Below are 18,242 nucleotides of genomic sequence, written 5' to 3'. Positions count from 1 at the left end.
GCGTCACGGCGCCCACGGCCCACCCCACCTCACCAATCCCCAAGCCATCCCGCGGAAAAAGGGAGGGGCAGCCGGGCAGGCACGTCCGGCACCGCGGCACGGCACGGGGCCTGGCTGGCCCCGGACCATTCCGTTCGTGATCGAGGCATGTGGTCAAGGTGCACAGTTTCATGCCCGTCCTCTACTCCTCCTCTGTAACGATGGCAGATTGACAGGCGATGCAGTTCATGAATCATGTCTTGACCGGTTGTTGCACCGGGTCGTGCAGTCGACACGGCGAGTCATGGTTTTGTCAGGATCACCACGTACGTAGAATCTCACGAGCTTACCAGCCCACAATTCCAAAGAAACTTTCATCGAAGTCGCACACCTGAGTCGTCGTGTCTGATGGAGTTGCGTTACAACCGCGCCCAGGGTCATGCTGCAACTTTACGAGTTCGGTAGGCATCGAATGTGGGTGCTCCGCACTTTTCCTGCGGGCCCTTGGACTCAAACAGGTTGGTCATGACAGTTGCGTGCCTACCCTACTCCCTACCCTACAGGCTCAAAATCTTCTCTAGGTGTCCATTATCACCAAAAGGAAAAATCTTCTCTAGGTGATGCATCTTGGACGATTTCCCCAGCCAAAGCTCTGAGTGATGCACAGCGTTGCATTTATGTAGAAACTGGGGAGCAAGTCATTTACTGAACAGTGAAAGTTGGTCTTGTTTATTTAGCTTCACATGGTTCACAAGGCCAAAAGAGAGAACCTGACAAAACTTGCTGGTGGTCAAGATATTAAGAGCTGTGGAGAAGCCCAATGTGGAGCCAAACTCAAGCCTTCAATTTTGGGCCAATGCATCAACAACAAAGCCCTTCTCTCTGTTTTTTTTCTTTTTTCCAGACAACTCCTACAGTGTGGGAACTAGGATTTCCCTACCCTTACACAGAGATTGTTTGAATTTTGATCAGGGGTGAAACTGATGATAACTACATAAGCTGTGGGAACCAGGTGATAATTACATAAGCTTGCAGAAAACTGGTGCGCCCAGAACTTGCTTCAAAGCAAATAATGAGGGGGGCAACAACAACAACAAATCTCGCGTCAATCAATCAATCGGTGAGAAAAATGGGGATTTTATTTCCGCAAACCCGTTATTTGCACAGACTACATCTTAACCAAAGGGCACACGAAATACCGACTACTTTGCGATTCTGGCTGAGTTCACATGCTAGTATGTACAACATTCTTCCACGAAGAGGGCTCAGCGTCAGCGAGCCATTTGATAATGTAATAATCCACCTCAGCACCAAATACCCTGCACATGGAAAGTAACTGAGAGCAAGGTTAGTCCAGCATTGCTGAGGCTCATTAACCACAAACATAATGTCCTAAGAACTATGGAGTTTTATCTAAAAAAAAGAACTATGGAGTTTGGACGGATCCAACTGTTGTTCTTAAGGTTACGGGGATCAACATGGATAAGCTTGTGCAAATACACTGAAGTTTGAAACAGGGTTTATAAAACATAAACAGGGAGTGAAAACTCACCTATGTTTTGCTAACTGATTCAGCAGCTGCTGACAACGGCTCACGATCTTCCAAGAATGTTTGCGCTGAAGGAAGAGAAGAAAGGCTCATTCTGGCAGCTCCCTTATCCTGACGTTCATCTGTCTCTTTACCATCTGAAATACCTGATGTCCTCCTAGAAGGTATGGAAAAACTGCGGGCTATAGGCCCAGGTGGTGTTGGTGGCGTTGGTAAAGGTGATGCTGTACTTGGTGGTGTTTGTCTTGCCCTAAAATGGTCTTGGACTTTGGGTACCAATGAGGCAGAATTTGGTACCAACGGGGCAGAGTGGGCAACCAAACTGGGAAATGCTGTATTTTTTGATGTATTAACAGGTGGTCGAGGAAGCTCATGAAGCTCCTTTATTTTTGGTGAGGAAATAGGTGGTGGTGAGTTGCCTGGGGATACTCTGATATGAATTGGCTGATGCGCAGAGCTGTGCCTGGGCGCTGCAGAAAGAACATCAATGTTCTCTGTGGACCGTGGTCTGGAAGCTATTGGGCCAGAAAATGACCCTCTCTTCACCTTTTTATTATCAGAAGCCTTCAGGTCATAATAGCCTGGTAAGGCTATATCACCCACTGGGAGTGTTTTCCTTGTTTCTGCAGTATTGGTGTTGCTCTCTTTCAGCACAGACTGTGCATTAGATAATCTTGTAGGACTAGGTAGTTTATTGTCTCTCAAATCTCCCATATCTGCAGATGTGTGGGGCGGAGATGGGAGGGGACCTCTGCTGTCGAGAGGTCCCAAAGTAGGATTTCCTGAAACTATCTGAGAAGTAGCTCGAACATCATTTGGAGTAGGCAAAACGTAAGTATTTAACTTTCTTGTTGCAGAACGCCGCAAATCTTTTATTTTCTCTTCTGTCTCAAGCTTTTTCTCAGGAAAAAGAGGTGCTGACTGACTGACAATTCTCTGTCTTTCACGTGGTACAGAAGAATACTCTTCTTTGCTTCTATTAAAAAAGTCCTGCAGAGATCATAAAATCAGATGGATTTCAAAACTGGATAAGAAACAATTTAGGTAAGGAAAACAAAAAACAGTTAAAAGGGGAATATATACTTGTGCCAAATCCATTTTGAAACTTCCATTTAATTCTCTGCTAATAGCTAAGGTTGATTAACAAACTTAAGTTTTTTTCAATACCATACAGGCAACACTCGTAATAAGGTGCTACTCCCTCTGTTCCAAAATGTAGGTCGTTTTAGCTTTTCTAGATGCATAGATTTTGCTATGCACCTAAATATAGGGTTATGTCTAGATACATAGCAAAATATATGTATCTAGAAAAAGCCAAAACGACCTACATTTTGGAATGGAGGGAGTATAGTGCAAGAGTTACATATTTTATATTTAATATGATAAGATATAGGAGTATTAAACTAGACCAACTGAGTAAAGAGGGACATTTGACGCACATCAAGCAACTTCCAGAATGTCTTTCAGTAGGATATTCAAAAATAATTTAATAATGACCTATCCTTAGTACCTCTGTATGACTCCTGGTAGCATTACCAGATTCCTCAGCTTCTTTATTTTCTCCATAATCAAAAGACAGCTCTCCATCATGGCTGTCATTGTAATCATCATCATTTTCATCCTCAACAAAGTAATCCTCCTCCTCAAGTGCACTGAACTGATGATCAATGTGTTGCTGCTCAGCCGCAAGCCTAACATGTGGCTCTACAGCCTCAAGGGACTTGAGCCCCTTTCTGAACAAATTTAGCTGGTTTGCATAACATAATTATGTTACACCAAATTAGATTCTGGACAGATTGTCATAAAGAAGGACAGGGATAATTTTCCAAGTGATTGAATGTGCACCTGTGCAGCATGATGCCGAGCAGCTTGTGTGAAAAGACTTCGGAACTGTCCTTGCTTCAATGACTTTAACCGGAATAGAAAAAGAGTTGCTTCCTCTTGGTAATCTTCCTGAGCTTGTCTCAATTGCTCTGATGCTCCTGTATCACCTTTAGCACTCTTAGATCTTCCCTTTTCTTTCTGCGCATTTAGCATGAATTCGTACAATTCTCTGAAAGGAGTATTGGAACTTCAAAATCCATGTCAACAATGTGAAAGTTGTGGGCGTATTCTGTACAAATTTCGTACCTCTTTTCATCGCACTGGCGCTTCATTTCCTGCAATCGGAAACATTCTGTTACACATAATTGTCTGGTGGGCATACAACTAAAGCTCTTAAAACAAGCACTTGCAACAATAAATATTTTAACTTAAGAAGCAATAAAATCATCAACAAACAGCATACAGAAATAAATTGGGTGCAAATTAGAATGTTAATTATGCAAATAAACAAAACCATGTTTGCATAACATACCTTTTGATAAACATAGGTAAGACCATGAGGTATACTGGAAATTGCGAGTCTCTTCAAATAAAACCAATATTACATTTGGCAAAGATTATTTTCTAGCCCAGAGAACATGGTACAGATACGAGCACTTGACCACATATAGCCGTATTAAGACATGGATTTGCAAGTAAATATGGCCTAAACTGCAAGCTCTCTCCCTTCTTGAGAAAATAGAGAGCATATTTGTATATCGGTTATACGTTAAGAAGGCCACAAGCAGGATGAAAAGGTATGGCAACAGCAAATATGATACAGTGCACAGAACAAAATAATAAGAAAATATTATAAGCCTATACATAATGGCTAGAAGCATCAGAGTGAAAGATCATACCTCCACAGTTTGAAGCTCATTAAGAAGGGACTGTGATGGAGTGGTGATGGTATTAAGAACATGCACACGCTGAGAGAAAGGTAGTTGCGTGGATCAGCAATAGAAAATTATAGTATAGCAATTAGCATGTTAAATAAATAAGTAAATAGAAACTTACATAACTATCTACAAGTTTCCGAAGTTCAAATTGTGATTTCCCGAGCAACAGCAAAACCTTATCTGGAGATAAATTTATATGTAACAATTAAACAGAGAAATGAGTAATTGAAAGTTACACGTCAAGTTAAAAAAATTAGGAGGGGGCATATTTCCCATTATTGTTATATCTCTTCTTAATTATTATTTTAAAATGAGATAGTTGACTGCAGAGTGCAGACTAACAAGCAAAGATGGGCAGTGCAAATGATTTGTGTTAACTAGCTCTCATCCTCCTTGAAGAGCCTAATTGCAATTGCAGATAATATAAGTGCGGTTATTTAGGGTGATGTATGCAGCATGTTCTTTTTTCTTTTTCTGACCAATCATCACAGGAGGATTAACAGTATCAACACATCCACCTTTTCTAGAGATGACTGAACCAACATGCAAAATGAATGGAAATTTATACAGGAGATTCAAAAACTTATAATTATGCCATTCTGTATGTGCATAGTATAAGATTTTCTAAAGATCAAGTTGGTAGCTTTGCAACCCTCAGGATAATGAGTTAATAACAATAACAACAATTAACAACAAAGCCTTTTCATTCAAAGCAAGTTGGGGTAGGCTAGAGTAGAAACCCAACATGAGCAATGAGTTAACAACAAGAACCTATCAAAATCCAGAATATTCATCATGATTATGTTCATGTATTGTTGTCAATTATCAAACAAGCATGTTCACATAGAAAAGAATAAGACACGACATAATTACCATTTATTCCATCCTTGTTTGGCGTAACCCTTTTAAGCAAACAAGTTCCCATTTCTTGAAGTGCTTCAGAGAACTCTGCAATAGTAATTATTGACATCATCCAATCAACAAGACAACTTAACTGTTAAAACCTTACAGTGATCTATAAATCCATCTATATGTTAATATACTGCGAATACAAATGAACTAAGGTTACATAATGTCAGAAAGGTGAAAAACAAGAAATGTTTAAGATTGCATTCCCTATGTAATTGAGTAAATCATTAAGATAAATGGGTCCTAATATGCTTAGTGGGATCTTTGGAACTCTGCGTTAGGATAAAATATTTCATCCATGTGACAGCAGATGGCTATCTATTCGCAAAACAATGTGCAAACCTAAGTAATAAACAGAAAAGAGGACTTCATTGATAACTGATATTCCCATAAACTATCATTGGGCATAAGTGTGGTAAAATGAGCTTAATAAAGATTAGAGAGGAAGTATCACAAGGTATAATTGATCTCAAGAAGCAACACACACAAAAAGAAAACCTAAAACTTTAGACAAGAAAATTACCATATGCACTATTTGCAATTGCTGCGGCAACAGAAAGTAAGTTATCATAACAGCTCCTCATATCTGCCATATCCTGTCAAAGAAACCAGCAATTCAGAAAAAACTAGCAGGATGCAGAACCAGCACCTCTTAATGCAGAAAAATTTAACTAAAGCATTTATGAAATTTGGGTGAATCTGTACAGCTGGTAAACAGCAGGACATCGCTAGTTTACTACTTTTTGTTATTCAGGACATCCTGACTAACTATTAGCTCATTTTTAAACAATTACGGATTTCTGAACAAGACTTAGTATGATCCGTACTAGATTAGACAAGATCCTCATTGAGCAAAATGGCACCCATAACCGCAAGGAATTTAGCTTAATCGTAAGGCATGCTAGCTGGCACAATACACTAGTGCAGACAAACCAGCCTAATGTTTGGATTTTTCTAGCTCCAGAATGACACCGCACATAGGCATCACAATCACTCGAGTACCACCTCACTGAACAGGAGAGAGTGCAACCCAGCAGAAACCAAACTAAACATGACAGATAGCCATGAAAGTTGATTTGAAATTCGCAAAATGTCAAATGATGAGCGGACGAATGGAAATTCTCTCGGGAATACACGAAATAAAAAATGTAAGCTGACGGTACCCCATCGGACTAGAAACAACCCAAAGCTCCTTTCTCCATTTGGAACCCCAACGACCTCCAACTGCGTGTGCTGAAATGGAGCACACAGATCCGAACACTAGGATTCCCATGCAATTCGCACCGTACTCCAGTGGCACCAACTCCGGACCATCAACCAACCAGCATAAGCAATCTCCCGGAACCCAACACCCATACCTCACGCATGCTGCCGCGAAAGCCACAAAGGACCAGGCCGCCGCTCCTCCCTCGCGAGATCTCCGCAATCCCGACAGACTCACCCGCCCACCCCAAGCTCGCTCGCTCGGTAGGTCGCGCAGCCACGCAGCGAAAAAGGAAGAGGTGAAGCCCCGCACCTGGGCAGCCACGAGGAGCTCGTCCGCCGCGGTGGCGGCGGCGTTGGTGGAGTGGCCCCGGCCGCGGTCGCGGTCCACCCGCTGCTCGTGCCGCTGCAGAGCGAAGCCCCGCAGCTTCCGCAGCGACGACTTCATCTCCGCTCCACCCCCCGGGGGACCCGGTTCGCCCGCGCGGGATCGCGCCCCGGATCGCCGGCGAGGAGGGGCTCGCGGTCGCGGTCGCGGAAACCCTAGCGGCTAGCTGCCCCCGCACACACACTCACTGACGGAGCGAGCGGGGAGAGAGCGAGCGAGTGGGGAAATGGAGAATTCTTTTTTCCTCCTTTTCGGAGCTCGAGGGCGAGTGCTGCGCTGGTGCGCTTTCTTTACTTCGTCCGCGCACTGTGTTTTAACGTGCCCCTTTTTAATTAATCATAGATGTTTTTAATTAATTAGAAACAAAATATAAATGATTTCTTTTTCGGTTGCTTGTCTCTCCGACGAAGCTTTGGTTCCTGGTCCGGTCCTTGTTTGGTCAAACTGAGCCGTCGGCGTTGCTTATGCTTTGTGCTAGTCGACCACTCCTTCGCATTCCAGTATGGTACTACATTTTTCTTCGGAGCACAAAGGTTGCTGTTGGCTTTGCTTGCTCTCGGAATTCTTTTTAGCCTTTTTTTTTCGTAACAAAGACTGGTCTATTCTTCTTTGGCTTGTTGCGGCGGCCTATTGGTCCGGTCAAAGAGGGTGTGTTTGCGGAAAGCGAAAGAACGGGACGCAAAAATCGCAAGGGCGTGAGTCACTCGCTACTCGATCCATCTTTTTTCGTTCAACGAGATCCGATGCCAAAATCAGCGGCGTCCTCGTTTCACGGGGGGTTCTGGGCGTTGTTTAGTGCTAACAGAAAGCCAGGCCGCGTTCGGTGACGACGACGTGCTGTTATTATACTCTATACCGATTGATGCTTGCCGGTACAGCGATCCGTGCTCAGCAATTAAACACACGATCTTTTGACCGGACCATCATTGAGGCGTTCGTGATTAACCATGCCGTACGACCATCAGACGAGGGTCGCCGTCGTTGGCGTACCCAACATGTCGGTGGGGGATCGTTGTCGCGATAAGGATACATAGGCAAGCACAAGCAAATCGAAGAGACGCGGTTTTATTTGGAGCCTTGTGATCCCAGGAAGAACAAAGCAATGCAGGAATTTCCAACGAATTCTTGAACCATTTCAGTTCTCAACGAAATCAGGAAAAGGTTCTGCCATTACCATCACATACAGGGCCTTGGTAACACATTTACTCGAGTCATGGGAAATACATTTACTCGAAGATTCGATGTCCCTTGCTGTGAATTTCAGGCAGATAAACAATAAAGTAGGCATGTACAATAGTGGTGGGTAGTTTATTGCCATCCACTGACCTTGTGGTCCAAGCAGCAAAAGATTGGATGCGACGGAACTAACGGGTCCCAACAAAGTGACCCGTTTTGCATGCCAACATGATTAGGCCGTGTGTATAAATCATAGAAAAGGAATGGGGCTTGAAACCAGAAAACGAATGCAATCATCCATCTGCGACTAACGGAATTGAGCACGCCATGGCAGATCTACAAAATTAGCTCGCTTGGAGTCTGGGCAATTTGCCAGCACTTTATGAATACTACATGTTTCTTCTGCCTATAGAGGGCGAAAGCAAAGGAAAACAATAAGGCTCGTCCACCGATCAGGCAGTTGCTGCCATTGGCACTGCCCTATAGCAGGCCCGCTTCGCTGCCCGGACAATGTCATCTACCTGCGAGCAAGCACAGCAGCATGATCTGTTAGGCCCAGCAACAAGAAGATTTTACAAGTGACAGCAAATCAGGGAAGTTATGCGCATATGCACTCAGTGCAGATATTAAGTTTAAAATGCGAGATATAACATTGCACCAAGATTTTATTATTCGGTTGAGCAACCCAAAACCAAAAGATGCCCCTCAGTTGTCTTATAAATGAATCAGGCCACTACCAAATGAGCTACACACCCAAGTCTTGACAGTTTCCAGTCTGCTGCAAAGCATCAAACAATTGCAGCCAAGCTGCCAACCAATAATGGTGATGCCATTCTGTGACCACTTTGACCACAATGGCTACCTGGTATGCACAAGAAACCATCCAATTCCTAATTATGACAGGACAGTCTTCCAGGCATATCCGGGTGGCAGACAACATTCTACAGAAAGTGTGCAAAGGATGCAGGAGCTGACAACAGTGTCTGACTCATGATTAAGTGTGGGCGTATGCTACCCAACTTATGGTAAAATATCATGCACCTTTAGTGGTCAAAATGTAAAAAAGTCACCTTTTTTTATGACTACTGACCATCTTTTACACGATTAGTCATGCTGCAACAAACATATAGATAAAACCAATATGTATTCCCCAAATACAAATTTCAAAGAACTGGGCATACTATTCATAAATGCTGTTAAACAAACATATAGATGAAACCAGCAGATGTTGTCAATAAATGCAATAACATGCATGGGAGAGCAGTCTTGAGCAGTGCGTGCAAGAGCAATAGAAAATCTAGGATGGAAGACAAAGAAGTGAACCTGTGGAACAGCCATTCTCTCAAGGTTGGCAGCATAGGGCATAGGTACATCAGCTCCAGCGATCCTCTCAACTGGCGCATCAAGGTACTCAAAGCTTTCTTCTACAACAGACATGCTGCAACAAACATGTGTCAGAATACTGGAAATCACCCTCAAGAATTATAGAGAGAGTGAGCGAGAGAGCGGGTGAGAGAGAACCATATCTCAGCACCAATCCCATGCTGGGGGAACCCTTCTTCAACAGTCACCAATCGGTTAGTCTTCCTAACAGATGCATTGATAGCAGCTCTGTCAAGTGGTCTGATGGATCGAAGGTTGATCACCTATCAATAAATATAAACTGAAAGTAAGGAACTGCGGAGGGCATATGGAGAAAACAAGATGCTGTATTGATCAGTTATACTGAACAAGTGAAACTATATCTTCCATAAAAGGAATTACCTCAGCACTGATTCCTTCCTTGGACAGTATCTCTGCAGCCTGAAGACAAATTGAGAATGAGAATGTACCAAAATAACAGCCCAGTATGAAGAAAAATGCAGAAAGGTAAGTGACATCAGCACTACTAGAACCATCTGTCAACCAAACATCCCTCTTAGAACCAAAACAAGTTACAATTATAAAATGGACAACTTTGCAGATCAGTTTAAAAGTAGCAAAACTACTTGATGCATTACATCCGAATCCGTACAGAAATTATGATGTGCCACATCATGGGGAAATGCATGCTAATTATTTGCCAAAAATATAGGGTAATGAATTAATAATTTAAAAATCTCATCCTCCTTTACACTGTTTACCAAGTACATAATGACATACCTGGAGAGCATAGCCAACCATCTTGGAGAATGTAGTAATGGTAACATCTTTACCCTCACGTTCTATCTACAGAAAAGATGAGGCCCACAATTAAATGTACAGAACAGAAATGGGAATGGGGGAGAGCCTTGTTCGAAAATAGAAGCATTATTCCAAAAAAATATATATATCTAGAAGTCTGTATATGATCTCTACAGCGAAAGAGGTTCAGCAATAAGAACACATCCACTCAAAGCATCAAGGTAGACTACTAGACTTATGGTTTTAGTCCTGCCAGCCGCCTTCAGATACACCCATACACATGCACACAAGACAAACATACCTTAGCTTTGCCAATCGGCAGGCAGAAACTAGAATCAAGCACTTCAGCAGAAACAGGGAATGATTCTCCATAACTGCAAATAGTATAAAAGAATCTCAACAAAATGTTGGTTACTAAGAAAAATAATAAACAAGATCAGTCTGACATACAGCAATTCATTTTCCAAGAAAATAACAGGATCAGGATCCCTAATAGCAGCTTTTAGCAAGCCTCTAGCATCTTCTGCAGAGTATGGTGTGAGAACTTTAAGGCCTGGAACATGCGCATACCAAGCTGCATAACACTGCATAAAGTTGAGTTATTAATTTCATGATAGTACATATAATCTCATAATCAAAGTGCAATCAACAAGATGTATAAAAAACAGATACTGTGCATCTTGAAAGCTCATGACCATAGTAAACCAATTAAACAGCTACTGCTTGGCTCCATACAGTATCAGAGACACAGTAAAACAACCCTCACAATGCAAGATTTCGGTTTCTTTGCTCAAGACTTATTTACAGTGTTAACTAAGAAAACACTTGCAAATAGGCTCACATAGCATCAAAGTATTAACATCTTGACAGCAGCAAGTACAAGAAAAAGGCACAGTAAAAGGTGGCAACAACATAACAACGGAAAACTAGGAAGCAGTAGGATGATATCAAACACATAACTACATGAACCATTCCCTCCCACAAACCTGGGAGTGTTGCGCCCCGACTCCAGCAGCAGCTCCATTAGGTCCTCTAAAAACAATAGGAACAGAGATCTGACCAGCTGACATGTAGTTTGACTTGGCAGCTGAATTGATGATATGATCAATAGCCTGAACATGCATAGGCAGTTATGTGACTTTTTTGCCAAAAAAAAATGAAAAATTGAATTCAGCGGATGTCATACAAATACATTTGGAATCCCTTATCAGTGGATCAGTGCATAAACTACAATATGTCATAGCAGATGGCCAAAAGACAATGCATTATAAACTCCTTGTCTCAGTCACATCAGTAAAGCATGCAAAAATGATTCCTTTTAACAATAATTCTGGGAAGATAAGCATGGGCAATTGATAGCAGCAAACATTAAATTTCTCTATAACTATGCATCATTTCCAATCAATGTGGGAGAAAAAAAAAGAATGTTTTTTGCTATATAATGTAACTAAGTGGTCAAGTTGATTTTCATACAACAAATACTGTAATACTATACAAAAGATAGATGATTAAGCATTCTAGAGAAACAAGTGCATATTGCATAGCAATTACAAACCATTACTGTAAGCTCAGACATTTAAGGATACCCTATGAAACAAGCAAGTAAAATTCTGTGTGTTAGTTACCATATCGAAAACTGACCTGCATCGAGAAGTTAAATGTCATAAATTCTACAATAGGCCGAAGACCTTGATAAGCTGCACCAACTCCAATGCCAGTAAAGCCGGCCTGAGGATACAAAAGGGAAATGAGTAAGTATGTGGTCATGTTTACAAAGCCTGAAAATAGACAACCAAAATGGTTTTTCAAGATTCTAATAGTCACCTCTGTGATAGGTGTGTCAAGAACCCTATCAGGACCATACTTGTCAAGCAAACCCTTAGAAATCTGCAACAGGACACCCATGGATACTATCAATAATGGTAAGGTTTCAGATATCAATATTCAGTTACCAACGGATTAAAGTAAAGGCATTTAGTCTTTAGAAGTTTTGCAAACCTTGTATGCACCTTGATACTCTCCAACCTACCACAAATAAACATGAATTATAAAAGGGCCATTCTATAGGGAAAAAAAGAAAGAGCAGAAGACTGAATTTGTTTCAGGTGATACCTCTTCTCCCATCAGAAAAACAGAAGGATCAGCAGACATCTCTTCATCCAGTGCAGAGTTCAACGCATCACGGACAGTCATCTGAACATGTAAAATAATAATGTATATAACAACATGGAGATGATGTAGAAACAACTACATGGGAATAGAATACTAGCAGCCTAGCACAGTGTAAAGAAGAAACAAAACATAAAATGTAGAGCTGGGACTTGGGCCGTGCCGTGCCAGCACGGTCCGGCCCTCTCGTGCCTAGACTTCTAGGTACGCTAGGCACGTCGTGCCGTGCCGGGCATGGCACGACAAGCTTTTTACTAGGCCCAAGCACGGCCCGTGGCACGCCGGCACGAATTCATGCCGTGCCAGCCCAAGCACGGCCCTCGCAAATAAATGTGTTTGTTTTTTATTGGTGCTCATTTGATTGCACATACTTTTGCTCTCATACATAGAAAATAATTTCTAAAATTAATAGAGGAAGCAAACCGTATTGTATAAATGTTGTAGGTGAATATTATGCCTACCCATGGCCATAAGAGAACGTAGCATTATAACATTATGAATGACCATTATCACGATTCCATATGTAAGGGAGAGTCAGTGGTTTCCTTCCATGGTAGTAGTTATTTAGGCTACATGACACAGAGAACGAATAGTGTTAGGATGATATAACCTACAGATGTGCTAATGGGCCATTTTCATGCCGCGCCGGCCCAAGTACGGCCCAAGATACGTGCCGTGCCGTGCCACCCGTCGTGCCGAGATCCTAGGCACGGCATGGCCCTCGCATTCGTGCTGTGCTGGCACAGCCTGAAATTTATCGTGCCGTGCCGTGCTTTGGGCCATGCCAAAATGTCGTGCTTCGGGCAGCACACAAACAGCTCGGACCAAGTCCCAGCTCTAATAAAATGCATAACAATGTAGCTAAACCCAATAATGTGATCAGACACCCGTATAAACCCTGCATAAATTTCTAACATTTAAGAACTACAAATATGGTTTATCTACATAGATGGCACAAATGATTTGTCAAAGGTTTGAAACACTATGATCAGCCAGGCTTTGGCATTTCCCCTCATAGGTAGACATATGAACATGCAGTAATCTCAGCACAGAAAATACACTTGACGAATATATTCTAGCAGCATTTTTAAAATAATAAGCATCACGCAAACCAAAGCGTATCCCACTAAGAAAAAAGCCATAGATTAGAGCATCGAATCATTTCCATGACCCACCAACCACTTCCATAACGAATCGACCAACCCATCACCAAACTATGAACAGTTCGTTTCATGGCAATTACTACAACAATAAACTTGCAATCACATGTCGCTATCGATTAAACCACCTACCGCCAAGTACAATGAAGCCGCCAATCGACACCACGGAACATCGCAGTTACGATTTAATCACGACATCTAACACCAATGCGACCTCCACCCGCCCACGTTTATAAGAGAAAAAAATTAGGGATCGATCAAGCGGGCCCTCACCTCCTTAGCCGCGGCGGAGTACCCCCTCGCCGCCTCAGCCGCCGCCGGGCGGAGCCGACGCAGCACCTGCCCCAGCATCTGCACGCAGGGACAGAAGAAGAAAAAAAGGTATCAACAACGCAGTTACGGAACAGAACCTCGCGAGGCGGCGAGAAACCCGCGACGGTAGGACCAGGGGAGGATGGGTTCGGCACTCACGGGACCGGATCCAAGCTGCCTCCTCGCGGCGCCCAGCATCCTCGTCCTCGGCGATCGGCGCGGCGGCGGGTGCGGAAATTCGACCGGTCGTTGGGGACGGAGGCGGCGATAGAGGCGGGGTGATGGGGAGGGAGGAGACGCCGCGGCGGAACAGGAGAATGGCAGGGAGGAGGGAGGGATGGGTTAGATGGCCGCGACCGCGATGGAGGACGAAGGAAAGCGTGGATTTGTCTCCTGTGTGACAGCGCGAGAGATTTTTATTTTGCGCGCTTTTTGCAGGAAAGCCCTCGCGTGGTAGGATTTTACAGGTTGTGCTTTGTCGAGCGAGTGGGCCGAGCCGTTAAAGACGACACGAGGGTGAGAGAAAATGGGCCGATTTGTCGAGGGGCGGTGCATTTCACCCGTCGTAGAAATTGTGTTTCGCATTTCGCTCGGCTAGGCAGGCAGTGACGCCGGCCGCAGGTGATGGAATTGGACGCTTGGGATCGCTGGACAAACAGCTTTGTCAGGTTCGAACGGCCTTTAGTTGACCGTCATTCTGAAATACGCGTGTAGTCAACACATTTTAATTTTACTATATGAATATCCCTTTTCAAAACGGTATAGCTAGATTCATCTTCAACAGTGGTTTCAAAATATTACACATTTGCTTATTTTGAATGAGCAAAATACTATTAATTGATGGCCAAAGACCAAAATAATGTTTTCTGTGTTGCTGTCTGAAACGATAATTATTGGAAGATAGAAGGAATATTGCTTTTGGGACTAGTGATTTTTTGTGTTGTTCTTCCATTTTCTCTTCATAATTTTTGGGCCCTTTATGTGTTAAGTTTTTCTCTTCTTCATAATTTTTGGAGTTTTTCTGCTTGGTGGACGTTGTTGGCGCCTCGGGTTAGCATAGAGGAACAACACTGCAATGTATGCCACAAAAACGAGTCATTTCGTACGTTTACGACACCAATTATCTCCTTATTCATTAAATAACTTGCATTGACTGATGACATGACTCAAAAGCTAAGCACGTATTAGTTCTTCCACAATTATTTTCTGGACTTCTTGCCTTCATGAACTCTCACGCCATCCGTGGTGGTGGCAATAGTGGTAGTGGAACAGTAAATCCTAAAAAAACAAAATTTGCATTATATCATGTTACTTAATTATATGAGATTGTGTAGATATTGTTTTTACATTCCTTAAAGTATGTAACAGTGTTAGACCTCCGAAAAAAAAGATGATGCATATAAAATGAACTTACTTCCGCACTTGGCTCCGCTTGGTACCGGCTTGTTGCATTCGCGTGCGAGACGAATAATCTTACCTACATTTATATGTTTCTCCTCTTCGTGGGTAATGACACGACAGATGCAAGCCATGTCTGATTGTTCTACAGCATGGCAGCAAAGGTCGCTTGGATCTATGTAGGGCCCTCAAACTTTATGGTATCCTTGCGTATATCCTTAACCAATTCTTTTTCTCCATAACAATCATAATCACCCCAGACTTGATGTGCTGTAAACACAGCGTCCTTTGTTTTAACTGAGATTTCACTCGAAAAGATATGTCTCTTTTCATTGTTCATATTTGACAATAATGCACCCATGTCGAGAAACATGACCTGATCTACTAGTACATACTCCCTCCGTCCCAAATTACTATTCGTTTTGGTTTTTTCACATACATAGCTTTTGTTCTACATCTAGATATGTATTATGTCTAGATACATAGCAAAAATTATGCATCTAAAAAACTCAAAACGAATAGTAATTTGGGACGAAGGAAGTAGGAGCCGTGTTCCTCCTCCGACCTTACAGTTGGATCTCAAGCATTTGCAATTTGCTTTGATGTGAACCATTTTTATTGGCTACATGGGCCATGGGGTGATGGTAACCGCTCCTGATTGATAATGAGTTTTCTGTTTCAATTCTGTTTCTCCCTAACAAATTTACTTCATTTACTTATATAAACTTATTCCTCAAATTCCTGCAGCAACGTACAAGGGAATTCAACTAGTTAGCTGCATTCTTACACACCAGTGGGCCATTGCAGCTCCTGTCTAAGTTCTGTAGGGAATTCAAACCGCAGCTGAACCGTAGTAGCAACTGCTGCTCCTGATTAGTTCAGGTTACCCAATCTTACAAGTTACAACTGATACCGATGTGGCAGCTGTTTGATAACCTTGGATACATTCTTGAGCTGGACTTGCCTTACACCTAATTACCTGATGCTTGACTCATCACTATACGGTACCAAGGAAAAGTACAGGCGACAACGGAGCAAGAGAAAGAGAGGGAGGAAACAAAAACTTAAAATCCATCATGCCTAGTCCTCTCTTTGGGAGGCAGCCGGAGCATCTCTGATACTGTTGCTGCTGACTTCGTCTTGGTCCGAAATGTCGGTAACACCGGTGACACAGCTTGAAGACGACGGCTGCTGCCGTCCGGCATCTCCCCGGTGCTGCAGCGGCGCCGCGCGGTGTGCAGTGGAGGCGCGGTTTCCCGGATTTTTGCCGTCGACATCCCTGTTCGGCCTGCTTCTTGGTCTGTTCTTCAGAAAGACCCGGCACACGACCCACTCTCCTCCCGGCTCAACAACGCAGTCCTGCGAGTCATTGGAACGTTGTGGATTGCAAGTAAAAAAAATTAAATAAACCCTCCAAATTTGGAGTAAAATGCAAGTTACAGTGAACTATCGCGATCGAGGTCGCAAAACGGATCAAGCTACTTCAGAAGGAGGCAAGATTCTCATATCTGCAGTATCTGAAACATTACTGTGTGTTTATCAGTCGCTGTTAAGCTGTCACAATCTCAAGTTGCCTAAAGCAAGGGGAACTTTCTGGTTCCCGCTGCGAAGCAGGTGTTAACGAATAAGCCTAGCATAAGCATATAAGCTGTAAAGTAGAGAATGAGCATAGAACCACAATAAACCTAACGTGCAAATGCTTCAGAGCCTCGACTTCTTTTGAAACAACCATTTTTTATTACTTTTAAAAACGTACTTAATTTTTAAATTAATTAGTTTGTCCTCGACGTCATTATATTTAAAAATAGAGGAAGTATATGTTAGTTGCCTTTTGGCATTGCCAAATGAGCTTAAGCACTTGGCAGAGCATTTTTGATTTGATGATAGGGTGAGTTTCATGCAACCATAGCTTAACCTGGCAGGCTACCGATAACTCTAACAATAAAGCGATCAGTAAACTGACAGTGGTATGTGCTATTTACAGCAGAGAAGGGAATCGACGACTCGTAAAATTTGACAGCGATGACTCCAAGAATAAAGCCCAATGGTTGAAAACATAAGAGTTCTTACATGGCTTGCATTCTTCCTCTGCTCGGCCGCGCCGCCGGGCACGGCGAGCCGGTACTCGTGCATGACCCAACCGGTCCGCGACGACGACGGCTCGCTGCGATGGAAGGCGAGCGCCGTCTTGACGCCCACGAGCAGCTGCCGCTTGCCGCCGCACTGCAGGAACACAGGCTTCTCCTTCCCCGTGGCCTTCCAGTACCCGCTGCCAGCTCTCCTCCTGCGGCCGCCGCCGCGGCCCATCGCCGGCGCTCGACGCAGGCTGAAGAAGTACCCCTCCCCTTCGCTCGCTCCTGTACACACACCAATAAATCAAGGAACATCAGAACACTCTGTCTCAGCCTTCCATTCCCATTAATCTGAACATGCATGCTGTCCTGCAGCTGTAAGCATGGCAGCTCGAAAGAGAGCGTGCGGACGCACCAGGGAGGTCCCATGGATCCAGCCTGGCGCCGTCGTGGACGACGGGGATGACGGCGGCCGGAAGCGGGCGGGACAGGGCCTTCCGGCGGAGGTACTGCACCACCAGCTCCTCGTCGGTGGGGTGGAACCGGAACCCTGGCGGCAGCTGCCTGGGCGCCTGCGCAGGCCTCTCCATTGCTGCTGCTGCTGCTGCTCAGTGCTCACAGGATAGACTCTGCTGTCGCTGGCTGTGCACAGTGCACAATAGCGCCGAAGCAGGACAGTCCAGCTGGAGCTTGGATCCTTGGGGGGGGGGGGGGGGAGAGAGAGAGGTTGTGTGGATGAGTGGAGTGGGGAAGAAAAGGCGGGGAATTTATAGGATCCCCTGTGGCGTGGAGCGGACTCCATCCTGCGGCCTCTGCTCTTTGCTTAAATAGTATGATTCCTTCTCCGATTTGACATGTTCCCGTCCCGTTCAGAAATAAATCTTCTCTAAATCTCTTCTCCATTGCTGTCGATTTCAAGATGGAGTGCTAATTGCAAACTCAAGAGGGGAAAACAAAAGTACGAAAAGATCAGGTGCTAATCGGTAGTAATTTAACGCAAGC

General features: G+C 43.7%; 3 protein-coding genes across 5 annotated transcripts; all 3 read right to left on the bottom strand.

Moving 5' to 3' along the window:
- Nucleotides 1–1,100: 1,100 nt before the first annotated feature.
- Nucleotides 1,101–7,061, bottom strand: LOC117842808 (uncharacterized protein At2g33490). Of its 3 annotated transcripts, none has more exons than XM_034723321.2 (10): nt 6,716–7,061; nt 5,723–5,795; nt 5,164–5,238; nt 4,409–4,470; nt 4,252–4,320; nt 3,659–3,687; nt 3,374–3,581; nt 3,039–3,275; nt 1,532–2,518; nt 1,101–1,315 (listed from the first exon to the last, which is right to left on the bottom strand). In XM_034723321.2, exons 1-9 carry the CDS (start codon nt 6,848–6,850, stop codon nt 1,532–1,534), a joined length of 1,875 nt encoding a protein of 624 aa, XP_034579212.1. In that variant the 5' UTR covers nt 6,851–7,061; the 3' UTR covers nt 1,101–1,315. The 3 variants fall into 3 exon arrangements, with proteins under 3 accessions (XP_034579212.1, XP_034579213.1, XP_034579214.1); XM_034723322.2 differs by having other exon boundaries at nt 1,101–1,298; XM_034723323.2 differs by lacking the exon at nt 6,716–7,061 and adding an exon at nt 6,558–6,581.
- Nucleotides 7,062–8,015: 954 nt separating this feature from the next.
- LOC117842809 (pyruvate dehydrogenase E1 component subunit beta-2, mitochondrial) lies at nt 8,016–14,161 on the bottom strand. The gene is made up of 14 exons (XM_034723324.2): nt 13,930–14,161; nt 13,732–13,809; nt 12,242–12,322; nt 12,128–12,154; nt 11,954–12,016; nt 11,771–11,857; nt 11,116–11,241; nt 10,580–10,713; nt 10,431–10,503; nt 10,109–10,174; nt 9,731–9,769; nt 9,488–9,612; nt 9,290–9,404; nt 8,016–8,487 (listed from the first exon to the last, which is right to left on the bottom strand). Exons 1-14 carry the CDS (start codon nt 13,966–13,968, stop codon nt 8,419–8,421), a joined length of 1,122 nt encoding a protein of 373 aa, XP_034579215.1. The 5' UTR covers nt 13,969–14,161; the 3' UTR covers nt 8,016–8,418.
- A 1,835-nt stretch (nt 14,162–15,996) lies between these two features.
- On the bottom strand, nt 15,997–17,961 carry LOC117841929 (NAC domain-containing protein 41). Its single transcript, XM_034722253.2, has 3 exons — nt 17,656–17,961; nt 17,239–17,525; nt 15,997–16,527 (listed from the first exon to the last, which is right to left on the bottom strand). Exons 1-3 carry the CDS (start codon nt 17,828–17,830, stop codon nt 16,249–16,251), a joined length of 741 nt encoding a protein of 246 aa, XP_034578144.1. The 5' UTR covers nt 17,831–17,961; the 3' UTR covers nt 15,997–16,248.
- Between the last annotated feature and the right edge of the window lie 281 nt (nt 17,962–18,242).

Source organism: Setaria viridis, chromosome 2 (assembly GCF_005286985.2).
Source record: "Setaria viridis chromosome 2, Setaria_viridis_v4.0, whole genome shotgun sequence".
NCBI classification, from domain to species: Eukaryota; Viridiplantae; Streptophyta; class Magnoliopsida; order Poales; family Poaceae; genus Setaria; species Setaria viridis.
This window is presented reverse-complemented; position numbering and strand designations above follow the sequence as displayed.

What these genes read in the sequence shown, in the direction of transcription:
- LOC117842808 (XM_034723321.2), bottom strand. Translation starts at nt 6,850, where the DNA reads ATGAAGTCGTCGCTGCGGAAGCTGCGGGGCTTCGCTCTGCAGCGGCAC. An exon ending in AAACAAGGATGGAATAAATG is followed by an intron (nt 4,471 to 5,163) that starts GTAATTATGTCG and finishes ATTTATCTCCAG; the next exon opens with ATAAGGTTTTGCTGTTGCTC. An exon ending in CGCCAGTGCGATGAAAAGAG is followed by an intron (nt 3,582 to 3,658) that starts GTACGAAATTTG and finishes TACTCCTTTCAG; the next exon opens with AGAATTGTACGAATTCATGC.
- LOC117842809 (XM_034723324.2), bottom strand. Translation starts at nt 13,968, where the DNA reads ATGCTGGGCGCCGCGAGGAGGCAGCTTGGATCCGGTCCC. An exon ending in ACTCCGCCGCGGCTAAGGAG is followed by an intron (nt 12,323 to 13,731) that starts GTGAGGGCCCGC and finishes TTACATGTTCAG; the next exon opens with ATGACTGTCCGTGATGCGTT. An exon ending in AGGAAGGAATCAGTGCTGAG is followed by an intron (nt 9,613 to 9,730) that starts GTAATTCCTTTT and finishes ATTTATTGATAG; the next exon opens with GTGATCAACCTTCGATCCAT.
- LOC117841929 (XM_034722253.2), bottom strand. Translation starts at nt 17,830, where the DNA reads ATGGAGAGGCCTGCGCAGGCGCCCAGGCAGCTGCCGCCAGGGTTCCGG. An exon ending in GGATCCATGGGACCTCCCTG is followed by an intron (nt 17,526 to 17,655) that starts GTGCGTCCGCAC and finishes GTGTGTGTACAG; the next exon opens with GAGCGAGCGAAGGGGAGGGG. An exon ending in AGAGGAAGAATGCAAGCCAT is followed by an intron (nt 16,528 to 17,238) that starts GTAAGAACTCTT and finishes AATGACTCGCAG; the next exon opens with GACTGCGTTGTTGAGCCGGG.